The sequence below is a fragment of the Mucor velutinosus genome (genome assembly GCF_035048745.1).
Source record: "Mucor velutinosus strain NIH1002 chromosome Unknown tig00001564, whole genome shotgun sequence".
Taxonomy (NCBI): domain Eukaryota; kingdom Fungi; phylum Mucoromycota; class Mucoromycetes; order Mucorales; family Mucoraceae; genus Mucor; species Mucor velutinosus.
This window is the reverse complement of record NW_027041906.1, coordinates 2,812,105-2,839,248: the sequence shown is the minus strand read 5'-3', so window position 1 is coordinate 2,839,248 and position 27,144 is coordinate 2,812,105. Positions and strand designations below refer to the sequence as shown.

The following is a 27,144-nucleotide window of genomic DNA, read 5'->3' as shown; positions in this document are numbered from 1 at the left end:
TCTGCACTCTTGTATCACAAAATTAATAAATTAGAAAATCTTCTTCACTATATACACTGGAAAACTATGTTTTTACAAGCCAATCACATTCTTTCAAATATAATTCTAAAGAATTGAGAGCTGGACAAAGGTCAGCCCCTTCACCAAGAACGTAAAAATGCATCTAATTCAACACTTGATAGCATTGATTTATAGGGGGGTTTTACTGTAGCGAAGTAAAGGCACAAAGCCATGGTAATCAGGCATCTAATCCAACACTTGGTACCATTGATCTATATGAGGGCTTGATCGAAGCGAAGCGAAGATGCAAAATCATAATACTCAAGCAGCAAATTTGGTTTTTCATTTCCATTATTATCAAGCTTACCAACAACATAACGTATCAAAATTTGCATAAATTAGTGTTACCAGAATTACTATACCTCCTATTTGAATTAGAAGTTGCACAGGATACAGAACTGCCTTTCCAGAAGACTTCAGCTATCAAAGATATGATTCATACCGTATAAGTAAAAGCCATAAAGCAAGATTTCAACCAAATTTACCAGATTTCAGGCCTTCATATCTTGACATGTAGACCTTTCTGAGCCACTGGAATGACACCCAACAATTGTACTTGAGTAGTAGTAACTTCCTGACACCTTTGCTCAACATTTTGGAGACCTAAAAAACATGGCCAAAAATCGACCAAAAAGCATGAGGGATACCTCATGGTTTTCATCGAAAATCAAACGATCGCATTTTTGACCTTGAAAATGAAGGCTTTTGCTATGATATGTATAGGATCAAAATGTTTCTTTGGACCCAAAGCAACCTCTGAAACCACTTTTATGAGGTTTTCATATGCAAAATATGGCTATTTTCGCTAAAAACCTCATTTCATATTTTACCAAATTGCACAATAATTTCAGTCAAAACACTTATTTCAGTCAACACCATTAGAAGCGCCTTGAAAAGTACTTCAAGAATGTATTAAGAAGCGTAGGGTGATTATCACAATTTATATAGTCAAATATCACAGAATAGATTAAAGAAGTCGAAAAAGACAAAATCTGTCCAATCTTGAACAGAAAATAATAAACTGAGTTTGAATCAATTCTGGTGGTGGCGGCTTGCTGCTGGCTGACCCAAATACCTTTCTGATAATGACAGTGATGATGCCAATGATGATTGCGAAGCTGATCAAATGAGGAACATGGAATTGAAAGGACAATTGCTTAGGCAAGATAATTCTTTCCTCTTGGGATCTTCTCCTTATAAAGGTATCCTTTGCAATGACAATATCTCGAAAAAGTCGCTGTAGATCTTACCCAAGTCCTGTATTTACACATGGCCAGCTTTATGCCGCCATATCAAGAGTAACATCAGCGAATGGATACCTCCCCCTCCTGACTCTCATGTAGCCTTTTTTTTTTACTATTAATTGACTGTTTAAAATCTACTTCATATTCCAGGCTTTTATTATCTCTGATTTGAAATATCTTCGGCGAGAGCCCGCAAGACGACGCCATCATCGAACGTAGCGAGATTGATCGGTTAGTTCTTTTAATACAATGAAGAATGAGGCTTTGAAAAAGCATCATTGTGATCATGTAAAAGGTCAACTATATGAAGTAATTTATACAAAATCGCTATAATTTATTCGTTTAACTGGATGTGCATTTTCTCCTACGAGTTTTGTTAATTTACACTGTGGTTTTATTGTTTGAAAGAGATTTCCTTAGCTCAAACCCACTGAGCGACGCAGGCTGTGAGTATTCATAGGGAAATATTTTGATGCAAATATGAAGCGTTCTAAAGGCTTTTGGGCAAAAGGGTTGGAGCAATGGCTATGGCTAAAGTTATAGTTTGGACTTGAAAAATATGGCATAGATCGGCCACTTGCTTCTTTACACAAATGCCTCGAAAAAGACCCACACTTCATTTTTAGTAAGACAGTATGGCCGTATAGCAGTTAAAACTGTTGCATGTAGTAGCTTAAATTTTCATATATGGTAGCCGCAGCCCCAGCCTTAGCCCTTTCGATCATTTTACTGTATTAGAAAATTTGACTCCTTTACAATCTTCTCCACGCCTAGAGCGATGAATATGAGCAAAAATCATACTAGCATTGCCTCTATCAACTCAAAAATATGCAAAACGCAACGAAATTAAGATGCAAATTGGTTGTAAAAACACGAATCTTGCTGTACAAAACGCATTTTGATTATCGTACAGTTCGTAATTACATTCAATACTCACAACAAGGTCAGTTTAATTTACTAATTTTTAATAGATCACTGAAATTACAACTAGCATGATATAAATGTCATTTGCTCTATCAATTTTGAGACGTTTTACATATGATACACTTGGATGTTGCTATATGAAATCGATTACAGCATTAAAGGAACATCTATACTTGAATAGCTAACACTCAATGAACTTTTAAGAGCACAAAAAATACATCTTTGCCTTGTATTGTGGTTACATGCAGATGTTTATTGTATTTGTTACACTATTTTCCCTTCCTAAGGGGGTCGTTCTTAGATAATATGTATAAAAAGAGGTTCTTGTGCATTATGGGTGAGTGGGATGTATACATTTTAGCAGATATTAAAAAATATAGAATTAAATAGAATAATGAAATAAAGATGTACATATGAAACTAAATTATAGTGGCACTCTTTGGAATCGACCTCTGTTTTCAAGATTCGTTCTTTTTTTTGTCGATGCCACTACAAATGTTTGTTTATGTTTATCAGATGTACATTCTTGGTGATATGGCCCTAACTGGAAACCATTAGTAGTAGTGGCAGCCACCAATGTAGAAGAAGAAGAGCTAAATTACCGTAAATAAAGACACACAGTTAGTGCTTGTTTTCTATGGTTATACTGATAATCCTTTTACCTTTCAATTAAATCATAAGCTAGTTTAGTATTTGTGAATAAACCTCCCAATCCTTCAGCAGGGTACGAAGAAAACGACATGATAAAGACCACATAGCACAAAATCATCTATTCAGTTTTTGAGCAAGCGGCATTCATCAAGCATATTACTCTGATTCATTTACCATAGACAAAAGATCGCCACCCAATTTCTCCACTGTAACATTTGGTTGTTGTTTTCCGTCCAACCTCTTTTTCAATTCCATGTTCTCCTTTTCCAATTGCGAAACCTTATCCAATAAATTCTGATTCACACTTGTGAGATCCGCGCATTGCTCTTCCAAAGCAGATAAGTGCTCTCGCTTTCTTTTACGAGAAAGTAAAGCTGCAGCTCTGTTCTTGATTAGCCTTTCTTGACGTTTTGCAATGGTAGCTGCCTTTTGTAAATCTGCGTTGGAATTGACAACAGGAGCAGGTGATTTAGTAGCAGCAGTGCCTTGCTTGAGAATCTGGGACACTTCTGCCTCAATCAAGGTTTCCTTTTTTGTAATGACGGATTCTTGCTTTGTAACAGTGTTTTGATGTAATGCGTGGCTGTTGTTGGTGCTGGCTGCAGGCAAGATAATAGGCAGATGCTTCATGGGAGCAGGCGCAATGGCAGCCGGTGTAGTCAAAGATTGTGTAGGTGGCGGTGTCAGGCTTCCACGACTAGTGGAAGACGCCACACTATGACATGAAACACGCTTCTTTCGTCCACGCTTCTTTCTAGGCTGCTCATTTTCGGAAGAAGACGACGAGTAGGAGCTTAAAGACCTTGGAGATGCAGGCTGTTGTTGTAAGAGGTGATTGCTGTGCTGCGCAGGGTAATATTGAGGTGCGTACATCATACTCGTGGTGAGTGCGTTGCCTATATACGCACCAATTGATTGCTGTTGCATCTGATCGTGGCTAGGAATGACATATTGCAAGTTACCGTTCAAGACATTGGGATGAAAACAAGAGGCAATTGCTTGCTGCTGACGGAACAAATCGTCATTAGGAGTTGAGGGAGTTGACTGCCAGTACTCTTCTACATTGCCATCAAAGTCCAAAGAAGTCATTGAAGCTGAGTATTTCGTCTCTTGGATCGAGTTGACTTTGGGAGTTGCTGGAGTCGGTGAAGCTACTGAAGGCGCCATGTAATCAGAGTTTAGATACGACATGAGTAAATCCTCTTGATCTTCTTGGAGAGCAGGATCAGTTTTGATGTATTGATGTGACATAATTTGAGAGCTAGGCGAGGAATTGAGAAAAAGAACAACAACGAAAAGAAACAAGAAAGATAGAAGCTATATAAGATCATTTTAATGCATTCATATGAAGTTAATGTGAACAAATATGGAAGGCGATGCTTCTGGCCTGCTTGACTAAATAGGATGCCCTGACAACTGAAACGAAGAAACACCCTGTGTGTCTCATAAATTGCAGGCGGAGCTAGGCAGATGATGCAGACGATAGTAGCATACCTATCATACCTTTCTGCACTAGTCAAACATTCATCACCATTTATTAGGCCGTAAACAAACAAAGCAATATAAAGCTAAATTATATTATATTAGTGTTTGTGTGTGTGTGCCTATAAACAAATACTACAGGGAGACTCATTTCTTGCGAGGGCAAGAGATCTGCTGAATGCAATGTCTCATATAGATACAGGATCTGCCAGTGGACCAGCGACTAGATGCATCTACCAGTTCCAGTGCCAAACACATATTCATGTGATTGACAAGTTAGTGCGTAACCTGCTCAACAAACTATTTTTGTATATACACTCGACCCAATTTCAACGATTTAATTTAAAATAAACAAAAAAGTCTATTTGGCTATCAGTTTCATACTTCAATCTGAAGCAGCATCTGCTTGTAAGTTTGGCACCATTCCAAGACAAGCTTCAACGTGCCCTTCAATTCGGTTAAAGTAGGCGATTGTGTCTGTGTCTTGACTTCTTCCAAGATCATGACAGGTTTATCCTTATAGGTTCTATATTTCAGTGTCAAAAAAACCATGTGTTTTGCTTTACTATGATTAGATGCACTTACACAAACGAGTGTTGGTTGTCAGATCCCGCTTTGGCACCGTGCTTTAAAAAATTGTAATCAAGAGCATAAATGTTGCATGCAATGTACACATCTTGGATGCAGAATTCAATCACCAACTCTTGCTTCAATGGCGGGCTAAAGAACTGGGTGTGCCTTAATAGAGTATGGCTTGTTATCTAGATTCAATCTTACCTTGGGATGGCACACTTTATAAGGGAATAAGAGTGCTTCATTCGGGTAATCAAACGCATGGAGTGCACGGTCCACGTATTGATACATGTCCTCCAAAAGCTAGCAACGTCATGTTGGTCAAATCAAATCAGCATACTGCACACACATATACCTCAATAGTCGCTTGTTTATATGATGGTATCGTAAACGCTTCTACTCGATTCATAGCCAACGATATATAGTTGATAGCTTGCTGTGCCTGTAAAGCCATTAATTTCAATTCAATCTCAAGCATCAACGACTATCTTTACCTGCTCCAGAAAGTAAGGCACCGAACTGGTGATGGTCGCTTTGATCGGTGAGTCTTGATGGTAGTTTGCCAGTTTGATCTGAAGCTCCTAAATGATGAGATTTAACGTTAATATCAATTCTCGTTTCATTATATCATGTCAACGGGTACCGCTTTTGTAATATGTGAGCCAGTCAATGTGATAAATCCTTTAATCGTTTCATGTCTATCCCTCATATTAGCACCAGATATATGCGCTTTGTGTCTGTTTCATAATTCTCACTGTGTTAGTGGTAGTGAATCTGTCTTGGCTGATTTGCATCTATTAGCAAGCGTTATAACAAAAAATGCATATTGGCATAGTTACTTTGGCTTGTCAGGATGTTTTGACTTTTCTAGTTTATTATATTCACGCTTAGACATGGTAATATTATCTACTATCAGATATTACCTCGAGCTGCACTTTGATCTTTTTCAACATCGGTGGAATTATATCATGAAGTAGCCATTCTCTTTGTTTGACCTACACAATAGACATTACATACTCGTGCACATACATTTGGCTTTTACATATTACTGCTGTCTCATTTTCTTCGATCTTGTGCATATGTAAAATAGTAGGATCTCGGAAAATCCACGAAAAAAAAGAGTTGAAATTACACTGTGTTGCGCATGAGATGCTTGATGCAACAATGCAACTAACGCGCACGTCACAAAACTTGGCAGTAGCGGATGGATGCCACCTAATAGAAGTAAGCTACTCCATGGTACAGGCAAATCTATAAAACAGAGCCAAAATTTACAGTTTTTAAGCCTCGGTATCTTGAGACTTAGGCCATTCTGAATAACTGGAATGACGCCAAACGATTGTACTCGAGTAGCAGTAACTTCCTGACACCTTTGCTTAACTTTTTGAAGACCCAAAAATACATGGCTAAAAATCGCCTCAAAACCATCAGGTACCCTTCATGGTTTTCATTAAAAATCAAACGATCGCAATTTTCACCTTGAAAATGAAAGCTTTTACTAAGGCATATATTGAATCAAAATGTTTCTCTCAATCAAAAGCAACTCCTGCAACCACTTTTATGGGACCTTTATAAGATTTCAACTTTTTAGCCAGAAATTTGTTTTCGTATTTTCATAAATTGCTCGATAAGTTCAGTCAAAGCATTTATCTTACTTGACACCATTGGAAGCGCCTTGAAAAGTACTCCAAGAACGTATTAGGAAGTACCAACTAATTATCACAACTTATATAGTCAAATCTCACAGAATAGATTAAAGAAGTCGAAGAAAAACAAAAGCTGGCCAATCTTGAGCAGAAAAAACGTCTCTGAGTCTTAATGTATTTTGTCGCTACTGGTTGACTAAATTGCCTTTCTGATGATGACAATGATGAATGAAATGCTGATTAAATGAAGATCATGAATTTGAATGAATTACCGCTTAGATCGAACGCTTTCTTTTGCTTTGCATGGAATGTGATACATGACAACACCGGTCGACCTGGTCCATTACTAAAATATACGAGTGTTTATGCTTCGGTGGGAACCAACCTGCTTTCAGATGGCTCACGCTACCACGGGCCATTAGCTTATATTGCAAAGTTATTAATAACTAAAATGTCAGAAGAAACTCGATTGCTGATTAATATAAAATCTCTAATCATATATGAACCATGACTGACAAACGCATTTTCCATAGTAGGATTGTAAAAGTATGTATGGACTATAAATTCATTATGTTATTATGGTGTAATCGCAACTTCCTGTTCATGATTTGCAGTATTTCAACAATAGCCGATCAATCTCGCTACGCTCGATGACGGCGTCGCCCTGTGGGCTCTCACCGAAAATATTTTGTTAGGAGGGGGAGGTATCCAATCGCTGATGTTGCTCTTGATATGGCGGCATAAACCTGGTCATCTGTAAATACAGGACTTGTGTAAGATGTACAGCAACCTTTTTAAGATATTGTTATTGCAAAAGACATTTTTATGAGATAAAAATCTCCAGAAGAAGTATTTGAGCTAATCAATTGTCCTTTCATTTCTATGATTGCTGTTTAATCAGCATCGAAATCATTATTGGCATCACCAGAAAGGTGCTTGGGTCAGCCAGCAGCAGCGCCGCCTGCTAAAATTTATTGAAACTCAGGTTTTTTTTTTTTTTTTTTTTTTGCTCACGATTGGACAGATTTCGTCTTTTTTCGACTTCTTTAATCTATTCTAAGAAATTCGACTATATAAATCGTAATGATCACCTTATGCTTCCTAATACATCCTTGGAGTACTTTTCAAGACGCTTCCAATGGTGCCAAGTAAAATAGATGTTTTGAATAAACTTACTGAGCAATTCCAGAAAATAAGGAATAAGTTTTTAGGCCAAAATGTCAAAATTTTGTATACAAAGACCTCATAAAAGTGGTTTCCGAGGTTACTTTGGATCGAGAGAAACATTTTGATTTGATATATGCCTTAATAAAAGCTTTCATTTTCAAGGTGAAAAATGCGATCGTTTGATTTTTAATGAAAACCATGAGGGGTACCTCATGGTTTTGAGGCGATTTTTAGCCATGTATTTTTGGGTCTTCAAAAAGTTAAGCAAAGGTGTCAGGAAGTTACTGCTACTCAAGTACAATTGTTGGATGTCATTCCAGTGGCTCAGAAAGGTCTACATGTCAAGATATGAAGGCTGGAAAACTATCCATGCTGGCTGTGGTTTGCTTTATTAGAGCTTTTATTTACACGGCATGAATCACATCTTTGGTAACTATAATTTACTGGAAAGGTAGTTCCATAGCCTGTGTAATTTTTAATTCGAATAAGAGGAAAATTGATTTTGGTAAAGCTGACTCATGCAAATTTTGATGCGTTATGTTGTTGGTAAGTTTATTAACAATGGAAATGAAAAAACGAATTTGCTGCTTGAATACTATGGTTATGCACCTTCGTTTCGCTACGGTAAACCCTTAAAGATTAATATTACCAAATGTTGGGTTACATGCTTAGTTGCCATGGTTTTGCACCTTCACTTGGCTACGGTAAAACCGCCTCATAGGTCAATGTTACCAAATGTTGAATTAGATGCGTTATGCTCTTGATGGATAGACTTAATACCTCCTCCAAACACCCTCCCCAATGCCGACTTGGCTGGTGGTTTATTCACCTTGTTGTAGGGTACTCAATTCTTTAAATTTTTGAAAGGATAAAATTTGTTTGTCTACTTTGTTTGAATGCTTTACAGGATATATATTAGATGGCATGTAGGCAGTACACAGTTTATTGATTCGTTTAAAAGAAACTATTGCCATTGGCTGAAAGGCTATTCAGGTATGTGATGAGGATATCTTTAAAACTTGTATCAGAGTATTCATTAAGAATGATGGCTGCAATCTCGTTGACAGTAGGTAGATTCTGAGTACGTCTAGTTTAACCAATAATTGGTTCCAATCTCATTTGAGGAGGGTTGAGTCGATGATCTAATGTGTTCTTTATTACTTTGTACAAGATATGCTTATGAAAAAATGAGCTCTATTAATCCCATCCGCCAACGTCTAAACCAGTGCCAGTGCTGCTATCTTCCTTCTTTTTGCTCTCACTTTCCAGAGCAGCAACAATATCAGTTGTCTTTTTGTTGGCAGTCTTTATCTTCTTTGACTTGTCTACAACGCCCACCACACCAGTCTGAGCCTTTGTAGCAGGTTGAGCAATGGCAGGTACAGCAGTCTTTGTGACAGGAACAGGTGCTTCCACGGCAGTGACTTTTTCGACAGTAAGCTTCTCAGCGACAGTAGCATGAGTCTTTTTAGCAACGGTATCTTTCTTGGCCAGCGTCTTCTTTGTAGCAGGAGCAGCCCTAACAACTTTGACCTTCTTCTCAGCAGCAGGCTTATCTTCTGGCTTGAGGAAGAACAGATCTTTGCCATCGTCTGTCTTCTTCTTCTTCTTCAATGCTGGCTCATCCTCAACATCAGCCTTGGGTGATGAACGTTTGGATTTGATCTTGGCAATTTCAGTACCCTTCACCTTGCGCTTCTTCTTGTCATCCACAGCAGATGCTTCAGTCATCTTCACATCTCCGTCTTCATCAACAATGCCATGAGCCTTTTTCTCCTTCTTTTCCTTTTGAAGTTTCATACGTTTCATACGTTGTTTCTTTTCGACAATGTTGAGATTTTCTCTTTGCTTCTTCTTGCGCTCCAAAAATTTGGGATCAAATCGTTCTCCATCCAGAATACGGAGTGAAGGTACGAGATCAAGAATCTAATGAAGCCTTGAATTAGTACACGGCTGTAGTCGACATGTATTCACATTCACCTTTTCGAGATAATCTTTCTTGTTTGCAAGAGGGTTTCCCTTCAGATTCAAACTATGAAGTTTCAACAAAGAGCCTAGAGGCGCAATATCCTTCCAATCCTTGATGCCATTATTACCGAAATCCATAATCTCGATAGCGTTACATTTTCTTAAAGTTTCGGGTATCTCTGTAATCAGGTTATCGTTCAGACGAATCTCCTTTAGCAAAAGGTTGTGTGATAGATCAGGCACTTGGGTGAGTTGGTTGTGTGCAGCTGAAAGTTTGGTCAATTCTGCAAGGCTGGATAAGCGAGGAACAGTATCGATCTTGTTGTGAGAGATGACTAGATTTGCATGTCAACTTGTCGTGCAGTGCCAACGTACAGAACATGTTACTTACCCAAGGTATTCAATTGCAATAACGGCTCGATATTCTCAATTTCTAGTAAGTTGTTATTGTTCAGTATAAGAGCCTTCAATTGCTTAAGACGAGTGATATGGGGACTCATGTGAACTAATTCGTTATGGCTGACATTCAAGACTACAACAAACAGCAATCAGTGATGAGGATTCATAGATTAATGAGGCATTCCTTACCATTGAGCTTTTGGAAATGCTGAAATCCAGTAAAATCCTTAAACTTGTTGTTTGAGAGATTAAGAAGGATCATTTCATCGAGGTTCTTTAAACCTGCAATCGACTTTTCATCAGCGAGATCATTATGCGCAAGAATAAGCTTGCGAAGTTGCTTGCAAGCAGAGATGTCTTCCACTTGATCTATCTCTCTTTTGGAGACATTGACTTCCTTTAGAGCCTCGAGTGGCTTGTCTTGATAGATTTCAGATATCACCTCAGTTGTCAGCTTCATTTTCAATGTAAAAGGTATAAAGATTTTTGTTTGTAGCCAGATTTTTTCTTCTTGTCCATTGTTCTGGATGTCCCAAAGAGGTCACAAATGCAGTCCTTGCTACATGATGTTTGCTTGATAGAAAGGAGCAGTTTTTATATGCAATGATAGTAAGGCATATGGTTTGTACACTTGTGAATTGCTGGTAGAAGTCCATTTGCTCATATCATGGGAGAAGCCTGCTTCTAAATGGTTTGTTTGGGCTTATGTAGCTGAAAGAGATCCAAGATGCCATATCGGATCTTGAATCAGAATGATTAAAACCGATTTTTTCGCGAGGCCTCTTCCTTCCACTTTTTGATATCTACATCAACTATTTACTCTTTTTCATATAAAAACTATCATGTCAGAAGAATCAGACCCCTTTGAATGCCGCTTGACATTTTTAGCTCTGCTAAAGAAAGTGAGTGCCTCACAACAATCTATACACAAGGTTGCAATCTATGCCATGCGACACAAAAATCTATGTGAGGATCTCTACAACTGCCTCATTGAACAACTTGAACAGGTAAGATATGTTTTCTTTTTTTTTTTTTTTTTATCGGCTAGTTCGATCCAGCATCTTGGATTTTACGTATGCAATTTGGGAGGGAAACAGGAGAGGAGGGAATGCAGAGGCTCATGAGCAGGGATACATGAATTGTATAATGGCATTTGCTCAGTGATGACGAGAGAGATGAAGGATGGATGTGATTAGTACGTCCGAAAGTTGTTAGCCATATACCGTTCTGTGTCCTCTGTCATGACTCTCTTGCATAGGGTTTGGTCGAATAGATCTCCCTGTAAAGTTAGATAATGCAAAAGAAATTCATAAACACATACAAATCATTAAATCGTCTTTTATTTGTTTGCATCTGTTTTTCCCTAATTTTTTCTAAATGATGAATAGGCGTCGCTAAACGCTAGGTTAAATATAATATATGTACTGGATGCCATATTCTCGGCGAGCCAAAAGTCAAGATACTCGGGCTATATTGATTTGACACGGCCTGATCTGCCAAGAATTGTACATGCCGTCGTCGCTAACGGACCAAAGGGGGTATTGAATGTGCCAAATACACAAATGGTAAGCTTGTTACTTATGATTGAGGTCAATGACTAACGTACTGTGTTTCGGTTCACACTATAGATTATAAATAATTGGAAACGCAAGCAGTATTTCGAAGCAAGTGTATTGGAAGAAGCCGAAAAGCCCTTGATAGAATGCGCTGCAAGGTAAATGTTCCATAGCATTGCAATTGAGGCGAGAAATTATGCTAAACTAGAACAGCTCAAACCACACACAAGCAATTACTACCGACTCGTTTTCCAAGGAAGACATTCTTCGCAGAATGGAGGAGGACAGAGAAAGGGTAAATGGTGCAAAATATTACAATTGCATAAGATGTACTGAATGCCAGCTATAGCATAAACGATTAAGAGAGGAAATCTGGATACGACCTGCAGAAGAGAGTCAAGACGCAGAATTTGAAGAGTTTTGGAATACAACAGAAACACTAGACCCCGAGTCCGATTATGAGGTGATGATGGTTCAAAACATGCTACGTCTTCCCAACTATGCTTGGAATGCAATGCTTGATCAAAGATCAGCCATGTCACAGTAAAATCAGAATATCAATAAAATGACACAATCTTGCACATTTGTATTCTGGAAGGATTGGCCGTTCATTCGATGTTATGGAGTTGATGGGTTTCAAGTAATACAAATGGTTGAGAGCATTCAACTCCAGTTCCGAATAATCAAGTTGAGCTGATTTTGCTGCTTACAATACAAAGGGTTTTGACGACCTGACATTGGCAACATGTGGTGATACATGGAGAAATGCCTCTCTTTTTGTTACATAACAATTTGCGTGAGAATACAAGAATTAAAAACCTCAGTGACCAGGTGAAGTTTTATGTGCTACCTGTCTCTGTAGCACACAAAAACATCAGATCATCAAAACGAAAGAGACAGCCTATATCAAGGGGATCAGATACTTTTAGCGATAAACAAGCACCTTGCAATTTGGGAATCAGAAGGCAAGGGATTTTTTTTTTTAGCTTTTCATCTGCCCAACCAATAGCTCCCAGTGTATTTACGTTTACGAAATGTCATTGAAGAAACGATAACCCGAGATAATTTGGTTTGTCCTCGAATCTCCAAATCAGAAATTTGTTGATTGGGTATTTCAAAAGTGAAGAGAAGAATTGTTCCAAAATTGGCGAAATTAATATTGAATTATTTAGCCGTGGAATAGACAATACGAAATGCAAACAAAATCGTATATAAACTTAGTTGAGCTATTTATCTTCATAATGGACATAAGCGCTAGAATTGCAATGTGTTCCTGTTTGATAGAAATCACAAAGTTACACCATTTGAATAATAATTGTGGAAAGTGAGTTAATTTATAGATGACCCTTTTCCGGATACTCATTCGGAAAGCTGAGGCCATTTTCATAAGGTTTCGAAATCTCCCAATATAAAAGGGGAGGCCTTGTTTCCAATGCTCCCTGTACATTTTTTCTCGTTTCTTGATTTAATGGCAATCTTGTCAGCCTTAGCACATCCTATACGCATACAATTTATATAATACAACCAAATACACAATGTTGAATGTTCACCCAATGCAGCTAACACATGCACCTGAATTTAGAATCCATTTGGATGACAATCAAGTAATCTTACATGGTACAGCAGAAGAATCAGCCGGTGTCGTCTTACGAGGCAGCATTATCTTGACCTGCCATGAGCAAACCAAAGTCAAATCAGTCACCTTGAAGTTTATGGGCACCACAAATGTTAACTGGAGTGAAGGTAAGGAGGGACAATCACACTTTCTTCAGGGCAGCGTGCTGATTTAATCAGGCCAAGGCTCCCACCAAAAGCATTATAGAGCAGAACGCAAGATTCTTGAAAAAGAATGGACATTTCTGGAGCTGAAAAAGAAAGCACATCATCTTTGCCAAGGTCAATACAAATGGGATTTCGAATTACCATTGCCGGGAAACTTACCAGAAACCGTGAATCACAAAATGGGTCAAGTGCAATACCGTCTGAAAGCTTATTGCGATCGACCTACATTTTCCATGAATTATGTCGATAAACGAGTTGTCAAAGTAACCAGACTCATGTTACCGTCCTGTCTTGAATTAAGCCAATCTGTCATCATCTCAAATGTCTGGGCAGACAAGGTCGCCTATGACATCAGTATCCCTAGCAAGGTTTACTGCTCAAACAAATCGATCCCCATCTCGTTTGATCTCATGCCAATTGCACGTCATCTTAAAATCAAGTCGGTTGCATGCTCACTAAAAGAGTATGTTACTTGCTCTACTCTGGATCACCATAAAACCGAGGGAAGAATTATCAACCACCTCCGCGATGATCGCCTGTCGTTGGATTCAACTACCGGTCGCTGGACAAGGACTGAGCTATTGCATGTGCCTTCTGATACGAACCTTGTCAATTATGACATGTGTGGCGAGTTGATACAAGTAAAACATAAGCTCAAGTTCACGGTTGCATTACAAAACTCGGATGGTCATATTTCCGGTAAATATCCACGCATACGTTAACCGATTCACGTAAAAGATACTTATTCTGAAACCTATTAGAGCTGCGAGCTGCTATTCCAGTAGTAATAGCCCCGATGCTCCCCGAGGACGATGACAACACCTTGCCTGCTTATGAAGATGCTTGGTGGTCTATCCCTTATGATGCAGAAACCATGGCTCATATGATTGCAATGGGTGAAGTATCTCCATCTGCTGCTGCTGCTGCTCCTCCTCCCGCTCCTCCTGCTACGTCCGTTCCTCCTGCTTTGATTTTGACATCTGATTCACACTCCACTTTATCTTCCTTGTCATCCACTTCTGTTAATAGCAACAGTTTCAGTGAAGAGGACCTCTTGACACCCGAACCCTTGCCATGGATGGGTATTGATATTTCTCGAGTTCCATCATACACAACTGCCTTACGTACAGGTGCTCCGTGTACATTATCACCCTCACTTCCCAACTATGAATCGATCACCATCGCTTGATTAGCAATGTATATACCTTTGCTCCTTTATATATTATCTGTAAATAATTCCTTCTACTCTTATCATTATAATTAGCAATTGCTCTTGTACTATAGATTTCGAAATAAACATATTCATACATGTCTCTTTTCGGCTGTCTATACCAGCATTGTTAAAGCAGCTACGATTGGGCTAGAGTATTTTGCCAGCAAAAGCCTATATGAATGACCTGTAACTATAGATCTGGCTCTTTTACGATGATTTATATCTGTATCTATGAGAATAACACATTTTTGGACAGACAGCATAGCAGTATCACCTCTTGCTACCCAAATGTAAGCAAAACATCACTTAAATTGGCTGCATTTTAATCGTGTTTTCTCATGTTATAAGCCTTTTCAGACCGCCAGAATAGCCCCAAACAGCTACTTTCGACTAGCATTTACTCACAGATACCTTAGCTCCAGTTTTTTGGGACCGAAAAATCATCGTCAAATTTCGCCTCAAAACCATGAGGGGGTACCTCATGGTTTTCATCGAAAATCAAACGATCGCGTTTTTGGTCACCAAAGCGACGACTTTTACTAAGGTATGTATTAATTCAAGATGGTTCTATCGCTTCGACGCAACCCTTGAAATAGCATTTGTGAGGTTTTGTTATGCAAAATCTCAACATTTCCACCAAAAGCCTCATTTCGTATTTTTATGCATTGCTCAATAAGTTTGAATAAAACACGCTTCAATATTGGTACCATCAGATGTGCCTTGAACAGTTCTCCAAGAAAGCTTAATGAACTATGAGCTGGTCATCACTATTTGTATAATCGAATTTTGCAAAAAAGATCAAAGAAGTCGAAATTGGATCAGAAGTTCCTATTTCGAGCAAAAAAAAAAAAAAAGTCGGATATTTAATATTTTTCACTGGCAAACTTTGTGCCTTAATCTGAGGAATGTTCATGCTGCTACTAGATGTTCGTAAGAAGAAGGGCCATAGCGAATCGGAAAAGTATTATAGCTTAGACCAACTATAATCTATTTCAATTATATGTTTTTGTGTCTGCAAAATTTAATTACTGCTAATTTCTCATGCAAATGCGACTCTTGTATTGAGATGCCACATAGCCACCATTAACCTGTGCTGTCAGAGCTTCTTAGTAATTTCATAACATATTGCACATCAGATGAACTAACTAAAGAATAGACTAGAGCTTTCACTAACCATTAGCAAGGATAGACGTATAGTAACAGCCTATAAAGTCTGAACTGTCAACACATCATCTTGTACATATACGCAACGGGATTTCTGCAATGTGTGCTTTTGGCTATAATAAAGTTTTCCAACGCCTCACCTATTAATCTGTTGTTGCTTGTAATTAAAAGATTGTATTTGTATGGGATAATCAATTTTGTGCTCAAAGTGGATCACACCACACTGAAAGTTGGGTTGGTCCAAAAGAAGGAAGCGGCCTACTACTAGGAGGTGCTCAAATTTTGCGCTTCTTTCGCTTAACTCTCTGACAACCAATATAGCAGCTGAAAATCCCTTATTATATGCGTTTTGGTGATGAATAATGATTATTTATTATTAGGATTACGGAATAAGGCAGTAGAGGAGTACAAATTAAGGCTATATACATATACAAGGAAAAAGAGAGAGATAGAATGGCATTTATGCAGTCAGATCTGCTGGAATGTTGCGTGAGTAAGAGTTTGCTGGATCAGGATTACAATACACATGATACGGGATTTTGAGATCCACAAAATCAGCTCTGGCACGATGTGTCCATTCAATGCGATCTGCTGGTGTGAATGCATATTTACCGAGCATCGCCCAATAATAAGCTTTCAGGAACCTGATTTCTTGAATGAAACGCATTTCGAGCACACCATGCTGTAATACCATGAACCCTTCCACCGTTCTTCCAGTACTGATATAAGGTAATGCTCGTGCGAGATACAAACACGGTTGAGTAAACTCCCAGAATTTCACCTGCTGAAAGGCATGATTGATTCTGGATACACCGAGAATAAATCGATCATAGTTCTTGGAGTTTCCCGATGATACAAAATCAACTTGCTCATCTTCAATTAAACAATACATGCCCATGGTAGCAAAGATCAGACCAAAAATTGGGAATATGTTGGGTGTCACGGTCAAAAGAGGCAAAATAGCCACCAGACTTCGCGTGTGTCTGCGAGCGTACTCGTAATTGCGGGTTCTAGCATAGTAACAAAGCAAGGTACCATGAATAGCTATGCGGTTGTAGTCCGCAGATTGCTTCAAATGGGTTTCCAAAAGCGCTACAAAGGGCTCACATTCACGAAGTCGATCCATAATGAGTGCATTACCGACATTGTATACACCTAGCCAGATCTCTGCTTCGAAATCACAATTGCTATGCGCAGTATTCGCCATTTGTTTCAGTAACACCAAATCCTCGGGCGAGTTGTCCAGAGTGCCTTCAAAGATACGCATGGTGATCACAAGGCCCACCGACCGATAAAACGCTTGACAGTCAGTTACCACGCCCAGCGTTTTGACTGCATCAATGGATTGGTATAGTAAGTCTCTTGCGTTCTTGAACTTGCCAGCAGCAAAACACAGATGGGAGCAAATAGTCAGCGTATCAGCATCGTTCTTCTCATCCATGTATCGAAGCGCTTTAGTAATATAAAAGATACTTTGCTCCTTTTCATCATTGAGCCAGCTCAACAACGAATTTCTTGCTAGAAACAAAGTATAATTGGGACCCACTTCATTCAAGCGTTCACATGCGTTGAGACCCACCAGACACGTATACACAAATGCACGACCCTTTCCTGTATAAAAGTAAATGTTGGAGAGTTGTGCCATAATTTCCACTACTCTTTTTCCAATCTCTTTCTTGATGTCCTTCTTGTCAAATTTGCGGAACACGGGTAACTTGCGATGTCTGTATTGCGCTAGTCGGTTCATCCAAAACTTAAATAAAAACTCGGGTTCGCTTTGAGGCCACGGTTCTCCCAAACAATCCAGTGCATGATACAAGAAACGTTCACCTTCCTTGAGCTTTGTGCGCATCGTAAAGCACATACCTAGACGTCGGTAGATGTCACTCTGATGGATGCGGCCAAACTGAGCAGCTAAATTAGGGTTTCCGTCCAGGATTTTGACGATTCTTTCCAAGTTGCCAGTAGCTTCAGGCAACAGGTAGGATTTGATGTTGAGATCTGCTAAAGCTTCCAAGTAGTACAGCTGTTTATCGAGCCAATCTGTTTGCAAGTAATGGCGAGTAACCTTTGAAAGCAGGTCTGTGTAGTTTTCCCGGGTTAATTGACTCTCATAGTATTTGGCCAACAGACGATGCAACAAAATGCGGGTTCCATACGAGACCATATCGTAGATGCTTTGAGGAATCGTGATGTGAGCAAATGTGTAGTAGTCGCCCTGAGCACCTAGGATACTGTCCTCTGCCTTTTGTATAAAGTGATAAGAATCGTACTTTTCAATCTTCTCTCGCGCTTCATCAGGGTTGGCGCGCTTGAAATCCGTATTGTTTTCCTTGAGCACAGACTGCACTTCTTCAATGGTGAAATACTGATCCAGACAACTCGCGACTGTCAAGAACTCTTGAAAGCTTCCTTCTAATCGGTCAAACTGCATTTTGATGATACGCTTATAGTCGAAATTGCCGAGCAAGTCTTCCAGATCAAACCGATTGCTGCTGGGCACCAAGACACTCTCGACTACTGTGACATGATTGAAATCTTTGAGGATCAAAGCCATGTTTCTACAATGAGCATCAGTCATCTGTTACGCCATCTTTGCTTGCATCAACTTACTTGACATAGAGCGGATTCCCTGCAGTACGCTTTTGAATGACTCTGACAATTTCAGGACTCACACTAGTAACACCGGCAGTTTGGAAGGTCTGTAAGATAATCTCACCAATCTCTGTAGCTCCCAAGCCGTTCAAATCAATCTCTTCAGAGTACCCAGTCTCTCGAAAATCGTTGATGAAAGTGACATTGTAGTCTTTCACAGGACGCGTTGCCAATACCAGTAAAACGCGCTGACAATGTTCATGAATGTGCTGCAGTAAACGGATGGAAGCAGAGTCAGCCCCTTAAAAACAGCGTGAGTGCACTGTGCATTGCGGTAGACGCTCGTTCACTTACATTGTACATCGTCTGATATAAACACAAGGCCGACATGTTCAGACACATGACGAATCATACGCGTAATAACACCTGTGAGCAAGATATCTCTACCACGTCCATCCAAGCGCTGGGTATATCTGTTGTCTGGTAAATCTGCCAGTGCCGCGAAAATCACTTTGAACAATGGTAGTAGCCCGTCCTCTTCACCGCAGATATGAAGGCAACGAGTGATAAGCTCTGTAATTTCATTTGAAGTTTCAGGGTGTTGTATTTCTGGTTCGGCGGTAGAGTTTCGTGAAATATTGGAGTGTGTTGACATTTGGTGCACTGTGTCGGCAAGTTGGTTGTTATTGCTACTGTTTTCCTTGGTGGTTGTGGGTGACGGTAGCACCGATGATGTGGATGATGAGACAGATGCTTCACCGTTTGAGTAAGAGTGGGCAGAATCGATATGAACGCCTCCTGAGCCACTCAAGTAGGGGACTTTTCGTTTGGTGTTTTGTGGTACCTGATCCGAATCAATGATATCAAACAAGGCCAATAAGATGTTTTTGACGAGATAGTATTTGGAGCTTTTTTCAACTAGATAATTTTGGCATGAGCATTCATCACCTCTGCTTGTGTTTCTTTTTTTTTTTTTTTTTTACCTTCAGTGGACGATGACCAGCAGCAATTTGTACTAGGAGATGTGATTTTTTTACTCAGAGCATGACAAAAGAAACTTTTACCAACACCTGAGGGGCCAGAGATAATCAATAGGTGGTGATTTGGTGCTTCTCCCCATTCATCTACAAATTCGGTAGCAGCACCCATTTCCGATCTATAGCCGATAAAGTCAGAGTTCTTTTCTTGGCTTTGTGTCGAGATGCGCTTGGTTTTGACAGCTGCAAATCGCAAAATACCGTAGATAGGCACAGGTTTCACTTTGCCCTTGACAAACTTCTCTCCATAGTCCTCGAAATCACAAGCTCTTCCAATTTGCTGCTTTGTTTCAAAATCACAGACAATGTGTTTCTTGGAAAATGGGAATTTCAACATTCGCACGGCCAGGATGATGGTATCGCCGGCAATCGCTGGATCTCTTCTATAGGGGTTGCCTTGAGGTAAGACAGAGTTGAAAATAATACCGGTTGAGAGAGAGATGGCGAAATCATCCAGGAATTCCATAAAACTTTCTCGCAAATCAATGGCTGCTTTGGCTGCAAACACTGCTTCTCTTTCATGGGATAATGGTGGAAGACCAAATACAGCCAACAGAGTAGCACCTGTAAACTCGAACGGTGAACAGGCGTTCATAGAGTGTCACATATTAGAGTAGCCTACCTTTGTCGTCCACTGCAAACTGCTGTAAAATACCTATATCTCTATTTCAGTGCCCCCATTACTATATCCACTTCTTTTCGATCACATTACCTTCATACTTCACCAGTGTTTGGATGGTTGTAAATGTCGCTTTTTGCGCAATCTTCACACCTTCTGATGTCGCTACATTCAGTTTACCCAAACTGATAAACATAATGGTTGCATCTCTGAATTGAGCAGGAAAATTATCGTCAGGACTATGCTGAAGTCTATACAAAGCGCTGCGGTTGATATATTTGAGGTAGTTGGGGTTGGGATCAGATGACAATTCCAAATAAGATGTATCTCGAGTACGGGGTATCAATGGCTCAATGTTGAGAGTGGCTGCACGGATCATTAATCCAGGTCTGTCTGCTAAATAGTTGGCGTACGGTGCTCCACTTTTGCCTGTATGCTGATGGCGTCCGCTCTTCTTTGGTGCGGTCGCATCTGAGCTCTTGACCACGAAGAACTGATCTCTTTTCTCGTACGATAAGCCCATGGTTTGGTTCTGGAAGAGCTTGAAAGCCTCTGGGGTGATACTCATTTCGCCAGCTTTTGCAGCTGATAAAGCGTCTTCTAGAGATTCCACAGCTGGTCCACAAATTGCGTATTCCAATCTTCCAGTGTACTCCAGAGTCGAATCCAGATTATTTTCAGTGCCATTGGGGCTCACATAGGAGAATCGCTTTTGCTTTTTAGTCAACTCGTTTGGTGTCGCTTTCATATCACCCAGTATAACATTTGTAATTTCTCCACAAGACAATGCTATGTGTAACTCTAAATCAATGGCATCAGGTTCTCCCTTGGTCGTTTCACTTGTATCACTTTGTCTTCGGGTTGCATAAACTCTGTTTTGTCTACTTTTCCCAAACAATGCTGGTATACAATTCCAAAAATTGAACGCTGTTGAATACTCCTCTGCGTAGCTATGATCCAGGTCTAAAACGGACGACATGTGGAGGCTGTCTCGAGAAACAGAGCCTTCGCTGTCAGTGGAATGACCACTGGCATCAAACAAGAAAAACCGCTGATCTTTATCCTGGATCCCTCGTCGATCAATTTCCCCTGTGAGTGATGATCTGTGCTTTGATCTCTCCTCTGCTGTCAAATAGACTCGATAATGTGATTGTCTGGCGAGTAATTGGAGTCCACATTCTACTGCTCGGCGCACGAGTAAGTTCTTTTGGCGGGCTGATTTCTCTTTGCTTGAATCGTCGATGTATACATCATCCTCATCCTCAAAGTTATTCGGCTGGAAGCTAACGAGCACAGCATCGCCGAGAAACTACAATCTATTTAGCCCATACCGCTCATGAAGCCTCAACCTCAACCTACCTTGACTACATCACCACCGAAATGCTCAATAATCTCAATGCACTATTTTTGGGTATTAGCTTAATTGACTAATTATTGTTTATTGCATGATATCATACCTCTCCCATATAGGCACCAATTTCGAGGGCAATAGCCTCGGCACCAGAATCTCCTTTCTCGGCAGCGATGGTGGTTAACTATGAATAGATGGTGTGAGACGTGGACATAGTATATGATTGCTATTGTATGACATCTTACAGCACTGAAACCTAGAACCCAAAAAAATCGTTTAATCATCATGGCAAAGCGAATGTGGTATACATGTTGACGTACCAACGATATCAACCATAAGAACGACACCAAATTGAGATTGACTATAGGGAATCTTTAGTTGCTCTTGATGAGCATGTAAAGATCTTACATACTACACAACATCCAGAGTTGAGTTTAAAGCATTGAACCGACATATGGGGGACAGCTTACTTTAGCAATGTATGGAGCAATGTTTAGCATTGAAAGCTTGCCTCAAAGAGTGTGAAATCTCGAATGGTTTTCGACTGATTTAGAGGATGTTGTCAGTGCTTTTTTTTTTATATATATATATATTTATAGAGACAGAGTTTTTTTTTAAGAAATAAAAAAAAAAAAAAAATACAGAAGAAAAAGAGTAAGATGTTTTAGGTTGAGCTCAGCTTTATTCCAGAATTACCAGAGGGTAAAAAAAAAAAAAAAAGATGGTGCCACTAAACATATGTTGTAAACAGTAGTAATTAAGTCTGAGGTGACGTGCAAATGATGCCCTTTGTGAAGCTCATCAGGATTTAAACCAACATGATGATTTATCCTCTCTTTACTGCTATACATCTATATCCAGCAAACATGTCAATATCCCCTTTAATTCCAGCTGGCGAATGCATTGTCATACAGACCAACAACACCATGTGTTGGAGCATCGAATCAGAGGCTGCCATGTTCACTGCAATCAATTATCATCATCAGGACAGAAAGCCATAGCTAGCACTGTAAGCCACATTCGTATGAACATGAGAGCATCTCATCAAGATATGGATTAAAAGTAGTAGCCAGATCATGTATGCCTTAAGGAGATGATGCTGTGATTTATGATCGCTTTTGTTGGCACTTGACAATAGAGGCTTGCCTCTTGATTGCTCCAACAGCCCCTGGAGCACCTCTTTCGTCCAAGCAGCATGAATGTAGTAGGCATTTTTTTTTTTGCATGGCGGTTCTATTCGATAGCGCCTTGCTTCTTGCTAATCGATGTATTGCAAGTGAAATGTCGACGGCAATGTCTGAGTAGGACAGCAAGTAAATGCTTTGATTGATGTATAAAAGATGTAAATTTAATTGACATGATAATACATAATACAATGACGTTCGTAGCATTGACGTCTACTACTATACAGTTGCTGGGCTGTTTAGTCATCACTCTCGCGAATAACCAAACGCTTACCAATCTTGCGACTCGTTCTTGTAGGGGACATACCACTATCATTTGTGGTAGTAGGTGAACCAGCACCATCAGACAAAGTATGGTCACTTGCAGCAGGCTCGTAGCCATTATCAAAGTAGCTGTAGCCATCATTTTGTAATTGATATGCCTGTTCCTCAAGAGCAAGAATACGTTGACGTTGGGAGACACCACCAGGGTATTTTTCCTTCAACAGCATAGTCTTGATGTCGTTCAAGAACTTTTTCAATGTCTGCAAGAAGCGTTCTGTTTGACGATGCTTGGAAGAGGCAACAAACTAGGAAGCAAATGTATCAGCTATTTTTTGTATGCTACACAGTGAATCTAATGGCACTTACCGAGATGCGGTCTTCTTTGATGATATAGCCAATACCAAACCCATTGGAAACAACGGGACCAAAGCCAAACAAGCGAAGAGCAGGATTACCACAGTTGGATGTGCTGATGACGGTATTGTTCAATGTCTTCCAGCCGCCATCAGTAAAGATCTGAGGCTTCTTTTCATTCTTGTAAAGTCTGTCCCAGACACACTCTAAAGCATAAAGATGGCGGTCTTGGCCTTGGCCCTTGGAGCATTCACGGGTGATGTTGGTATGTGTCTTTAATGCCTGACGCAGCGAGTTCAATTTCTCATAGGCAGAAGCAGTGCTGGAGTAAAAGTTTTGAACAAACTTGGTGGACTCAGCGGTGACAGAGCGAATGGCTTCAGTGCGGCCATGCAAGAACGTTTTCGTCATGGCAGGTTCGTAAGTGCACTCGGATTTACCATAGAGGCCATAGTAGGCAGCTTGAATAGCCATCTAATTATTCAAATTAGCGTACATGATTTCAACCACTTGTAAGGTGCAACCATACCTGAACAAATGCATCGGGACTCATTTTCATATCAGTAATAAAGTTTTTGCCGTAGTCGTTAAACTCGAGTACCTTGACTTCATTTTGCAAGATGAGATCGCTCAGTCTTGTCTCAGCAAAGCGAACACCCAGCTCGACCTCCTCTGTCATGTTCCATTCAATCTTGCGAGGATTGTGGTCGAAATAACCCGTAGCGCTTCCAGTGGAGCCAGCTCTATCACGAGGTGCAGCAGCGTTGGTATTATGACTCTCTCTTCGTTGACGATAATTGTGGAAAATGGATTGCGTTTGACTATTAATAGTCTTTGCGAAACGCAAGATGGTATCAGTGTATATATCAGAAACGTAACGCAAAACCGTATGGCCATCTACGCCTATTGGATTGTTACACGGTGAGTATGTGATTGGATTACCCCACATCTTGTTTTTCTTCTTGATTACCTGTGTGTTCGAAATTTATACCCGCACTACCGTTTTGACAAACAATGATCTAATAAAGATGGGATTTCGTAAGCAATACCGTCGCACAAAAATGTGGGGAAATTACAAGAAAAAAAAAAGCATTCGATTTATATTTACCTGGAGTTTATCATACCATCGATTAGTGCAGGTACCCACTTGCAATCCCTGATCTAAATTGTAAGTGCCACACAGCATGTTGTTACTCAATTCTTCAGATGATGTAGGCTGAACGTGATCAAGACACACAATGAACAAGGCGCCGTCAACCACCTTGAGTGATTCACGATTGACGGGGTCACTCTTGAGTTGGGTTCTCAGTTTGGCCCAATTACGACGGTTCTCGGTAGTCAGGATGCCAACTGCATTTTTGGCAATGTCAGCAATAGGCGTCTGTGCAGAATCACGCAAAATGGCTCTCAAATTAGCAGCAATCTCCTTCTCTGTCAAGACAAAATCACCAGATTCATCAAACACTTCAAAGTGATAGAACTGAGAGTGAGACATGACGACAATGTGGCGACCGTTGATCTCGTTGTTGGGAGCAATGTAGCAGCCGTTTTCAGTAGGCACGCGGGCAGTAGCAAACAGACGACTGAATTGCGACATACAGAGAGGAATGCCACGGAATACATCTGGCTCCAAATGTCTTGTCTTGAGAGCATGCACAAAGGTCAAGGTAGAGTAGATGAGAGAGGAGGCGCGGATCACTTGGTCGTTACGGAGAGGCGTTGGGTCGTCTTCAAGCAAGAAGAAGGGGTTGAGGTTAAGGACCACCGGGTCGGTGTAGTGGAGATAAGAGTCGTACCAGAACTCTTCAATGTAGGATGATTTGTCCGTAGCATAGGTCTTTAGCTTTTCTTGCAACAAAGGACCCTCTTTCTTCATGAATTCTTGGACGGATTGTATAGTGGCTTGATGCTCTTCAGGAGACTGCAAAGATGAGGGGCATGAGTATGTGAATACAGCACTTGTTTCTTACCGAGATTATGTACCTGTAAGGGCTTGACTGCAGCCAAGTATCTCCTGGCAGTATCCTCGAGCTCGGGAATAGGTAACTTGGGTAATTGATTTTGGTACTGGAAGGTTTGGCCATCAGTGGGTTCATCAGTAAAGCGAATTGTCATTTTGAAGAGAGAGAGAGAGAGAGAGAGAGAAAAGAGAGAGAAAAATTTAAAAGTGTCAAATTGCGGTAGATGTATCTCAAAGGATCCCTTTTATAGAGATGGGCAAATGGACATGTATATTTCATATGGAAATAAAAGAAGGTTTGCTTATCGTCTTTTGCTCTATAAAAAGTGTGGGGAAAAAAAAAGTTTATTCAGTGATTGGTGCAACAAATCGATATACGTTGGTATCTCTCTTTACAAATCCCAGTTTCATGTAGAGTCTATTGGCTGCTTCTCGTTCAGGTCGGCTGGTGAGATCAATGGTTTTGGCTTGCAACTTTTTCGCACGCTGGATGGCTTCATTTATTAATGCCTGCGCTATACCTTTACCCCGGTGATCCGAATCCACAACCACGTCTTCGATATGCACCCGAGTGCCAGTAACACAATACAAATATGCCACCGTCGTTGTCCCTACAATGGTACCCTTCTCATCTACAGCCACAAGGACGTGATTCTGGCTGGATGAAACCGCCAGCCTGGTGGATTGCTCTGTTACAGAACTCGAAAGTTGCTTTAGCACATGCAACAGCTGGTTCAGCCTGTCATTGGTCATGGTGTTCCTGGTAATCTGTTCAATGTGAACCATTTTTTGGTAAGAAATGGAGGATAAAGAAAAGAGAAAAATAATATTTGCATCATCATTGAAAGCGTTGCGTTGTACGATGTTGTTTAGTTTATTTGAAAGCCAGTATGTCGCCGTATATTGAACGGAATCAACATGCACAACTGCTTGATTCCGTGCTATCTGAAGTATTCAAATCTACTTTTTGCACTACACAGTTGGGTCAGTCAAATGAAAGGCCACGGACACATATACAAACACATCTTACTTTGCTCTTTGCCTCCGCCAGTATCAGAATCCATTCCTGGTAATGCCTGTGCTATTCTTCTAAACAGTGCCTTGACATTATGACCAGCTTTTGCGCTAGTTTCGATAAACATTATATTGCACTCAGTTGCTCTCTTTTCGCCTTCCTCTAAAGTAACCTCTCTGCTCAGAAAAGCAGTGAATACACAGCGTCCTCCACAGATCAGGGCCCTTGGCTTACCTTTTATCGTTCAAATCCGTCTTGTTACCAACAAGCACAATAATGACTTCTGATCCGCGTTCTGCACGCACATCCTCAATCCATTTCGAAGTATTTTGAAACGAAGTTCGGCCTTGTTTTGTTATTTTCACATACCAACTAGCCAGTATATCCCTTTTTACTTACTGGTAATGTCATAAACAACCACTGCGACCGATGAATCTCTGATGTAACTTGGAATCAAACTTCGGAATCGTTCCTATAGACTCGAATAAATCAATCTTCTTATTCGATGCATCCGTTTCCTTTGTATGTTGTGTACCTGGCCAGCGGTGTCCCCTGAGACATGGTCAAGAAAAAGCGCACATCAATATGCTGACAACAAACAAATGTAGAGAGCCACTTACATAATTGCAAACGAACAGTTCTATCTTCTAAATACATGGTTTTGGATAAAAAGTCGATACCAATAGTGGCCTGTACGTGTCTGGATGAGTATCACATCTTGTGTCTCCAGTAGCCTGCTGTACCTGATATGTATTGTCAAATGTATCGTACATGAATCGAGTAATAAGCGAAGTTTTACCAACTTGACAGGAGAGAGAGAGAGAGAGAGAGAGAGAGAGAGAGAGAGAGAGAGAGAGAGAAATTAGTCTGTGATATAATACTGATCGAGTGCTTTGTACTTACCACTTTGCTCTCCCAAAAATACGAGTTTGAACT

General features: G+C 40.1%; 9 protein-coding genes across 9 annotated transcripts; 2 read left to right on the top strand and 7 right to left on the bottom strand.

Annotated features, from left to right (window-relative positions):
- Positions 1-2,652: 2,652 nt before the first annotated feature.
- ATC70_011221 (uncharacterized protein) lies at positions 2,653-4,130 on the bottom strand (the record flags this gene model as incomplete). The annotated part of the gene is made up of 3 exons (XM_064830415.1): positions 2,653-2,821; positions 2,891-2,997; positions 3,054-4,130. The coding sequence occupies 3 exons, from the start codon at positions 4,128-4,130 to the stop codon at positions 2,653-2,655; spliced, it is 1,353 nt and encodes a 450-aa protein (XP_064682917.1).
- Positions 4,131-4,739: 609 nt separating this feature from the next.
- Positions 4,740-5,643, bottom strand: FAA2_5 (medium-chain fatty acid-CoA ligase faa2; the record flags this gene model as incomplete). Its single annotated transcript, XM_064830414.1, has 6 exons — positions 4,740-4,887; positions 4,947-5,089; positions 5,139-5,237; positions 5,290-5,376; positions 5,429-5,515; positions 5,578-5,643. 6 exons carry the CDS (start codon positions 5,641-5,643, stop codon positions 4,740-4,742), a joined length of 630 nt encoding a protein of 209 aa, XP_064682916.1.
- A 3,301-nt stretch (positions 5,644-8,944) lies between these two features.
- ATC70_011219 (uncharacterized protein) lies at positions 8,945-10,574 on the bottom strand (the record flags this gene model as incomplete). The annotated part of the gene is made up of 4 exons (XM_064830413.1): positions 8,945-9,673; positions 9,728-10,050; positions 10,107-10,247; positions 10,304-10,574. 4 exons carry the CDS (start codon positions 10,572-10,574, stop codon positions 8,945-8,947), a joined length of 1,464 nt encoding a protein of 487 aa, XP_064682915.1.
- Positions 10,575-10,956: 382 nt separating this feature from the next.
- ATC70_011218 (uncharacterized protein) lies at positions 10,957-12,217 on the top strand (the record flags this gene model as incomplete). Its single annotated transcript, XM_064830412.1, has 5 exons — positions 10,957-11,121; positions 11,503-11,679; positions 11,743-11,828; positions 11,884-11,965; positions 12,020-12,217. 5 exons carry the CDS (start codon positions 10,957-10,959, stop codon positions 12,215-12,217), a joined length of 708 nt encoding a protein of 235 aa, XP_064682914.1.
- Positions 12,218-13,205: 988 nt separating this feature from the next.
- On the top strand, positions 13,206-14,641 carry ATC70_011217 (uncharacterized protein; the record flags this gene model as incomplete). Its single annotated transcript, XM_064830411.1, has 3 exons — positions 13,206-13,413; positions 13,465-14,151; positions 14,214-14,641. The coding sequence occupies 3 exons, from the start codon at positions 13,206-13,208 to the stop codon at positions 14,639-14,641; spliced, it is 1,323 nt and encodes a 440-aa protein (XP_064682913.1).
- Positions 14,642-16,289: 1,648 nt separating this feature from the next.
- CNS1 (HSP70/90 co-chaperone) lies at positions 16,290-21,931 on the bottom strand (the record flags this gene model as incomplete). The annotated part of the gene is made up of 11 exons (XM_064830410.1): positions 16,290-18,390; positions 18,443-18,725; positions 18,779-19,342; positions 19,408-20,025; positions 20,084-20,116; positions 20,174-21,389; positions 21,440-21,481; positions 21,538-21,615; positions 21,677-21,687; positions 21,752-21,842; positions 21,902-21,931. 11 exons carry the CDS (start codon positions 21,929-21,931, stop codon positions 16,290-16,292), a joined length of 5,067 nt encoding a protein of 1,688 aa, XP_064682912.1.
- A 923-nt stretch (positions 21,932-22,854) lies between these two features.
- ATC70_011215 (uncharacterized protein) lies at positions 22,855-25,348 on the bottom strand (the record flags this gene model as incomplete). The annotated part of the gene is made up of 6 exons (XM_064830409.1): positions 22,855-23,184; positions 23,246-23,707; positions 23,763-24,136; positions 24,204-24,252; positions 24,342-25,154; positions 25,217-25,348. 6 exons carry the CDS (start codon positions 25,346-25,348, stop codon positions 22,855-22,857), a joined length of 2,160 nt encoding a protein of 719 aa, XP_064682911.1.
- Positions 25,349-25,538: 190 nt separating this feature from the next.
- Positions 25,539-25,979, bottom strand: ATC70_011214 (uncharacterized protein; the record flags this gene model as incomplete). Its single annotated transcript, XM_064830408.1, has 1 exon — positions 25,539-25,979. One exon carries the CDS (start codon positions 25,977-25,979, stop codon positions 25,539-25,541), a length of 441 nt encoding a protein of 146 aa, XP_064682910.1.
- A 127-nt stretch (positions 25,980-26,106) lies between these two features.
- Positions 26,107-26,981, bottom strand: SNX4_2 (intercellular trafficking and secretion; the record flags this gene model as incomplete). Its single annotated transcript, XM_064830407.1, has 7 exons — positions 26,107-26,165; positions 26,224-26,384; positions 26,443-26,554; positions 26,608-26,680; positions 26,744-26,760; positions 26,829-26,898; positions 26,952-26,981. 7 exons carry the CDS (start codon positions 26,979-26,981, stop codon positions 26,107-26,109), a joined length of 522 nt encoding a protein of 173 aa, XP_064682909.1.
- Positions 26,982-27,144: the final 163 nt, after the last annotated feature.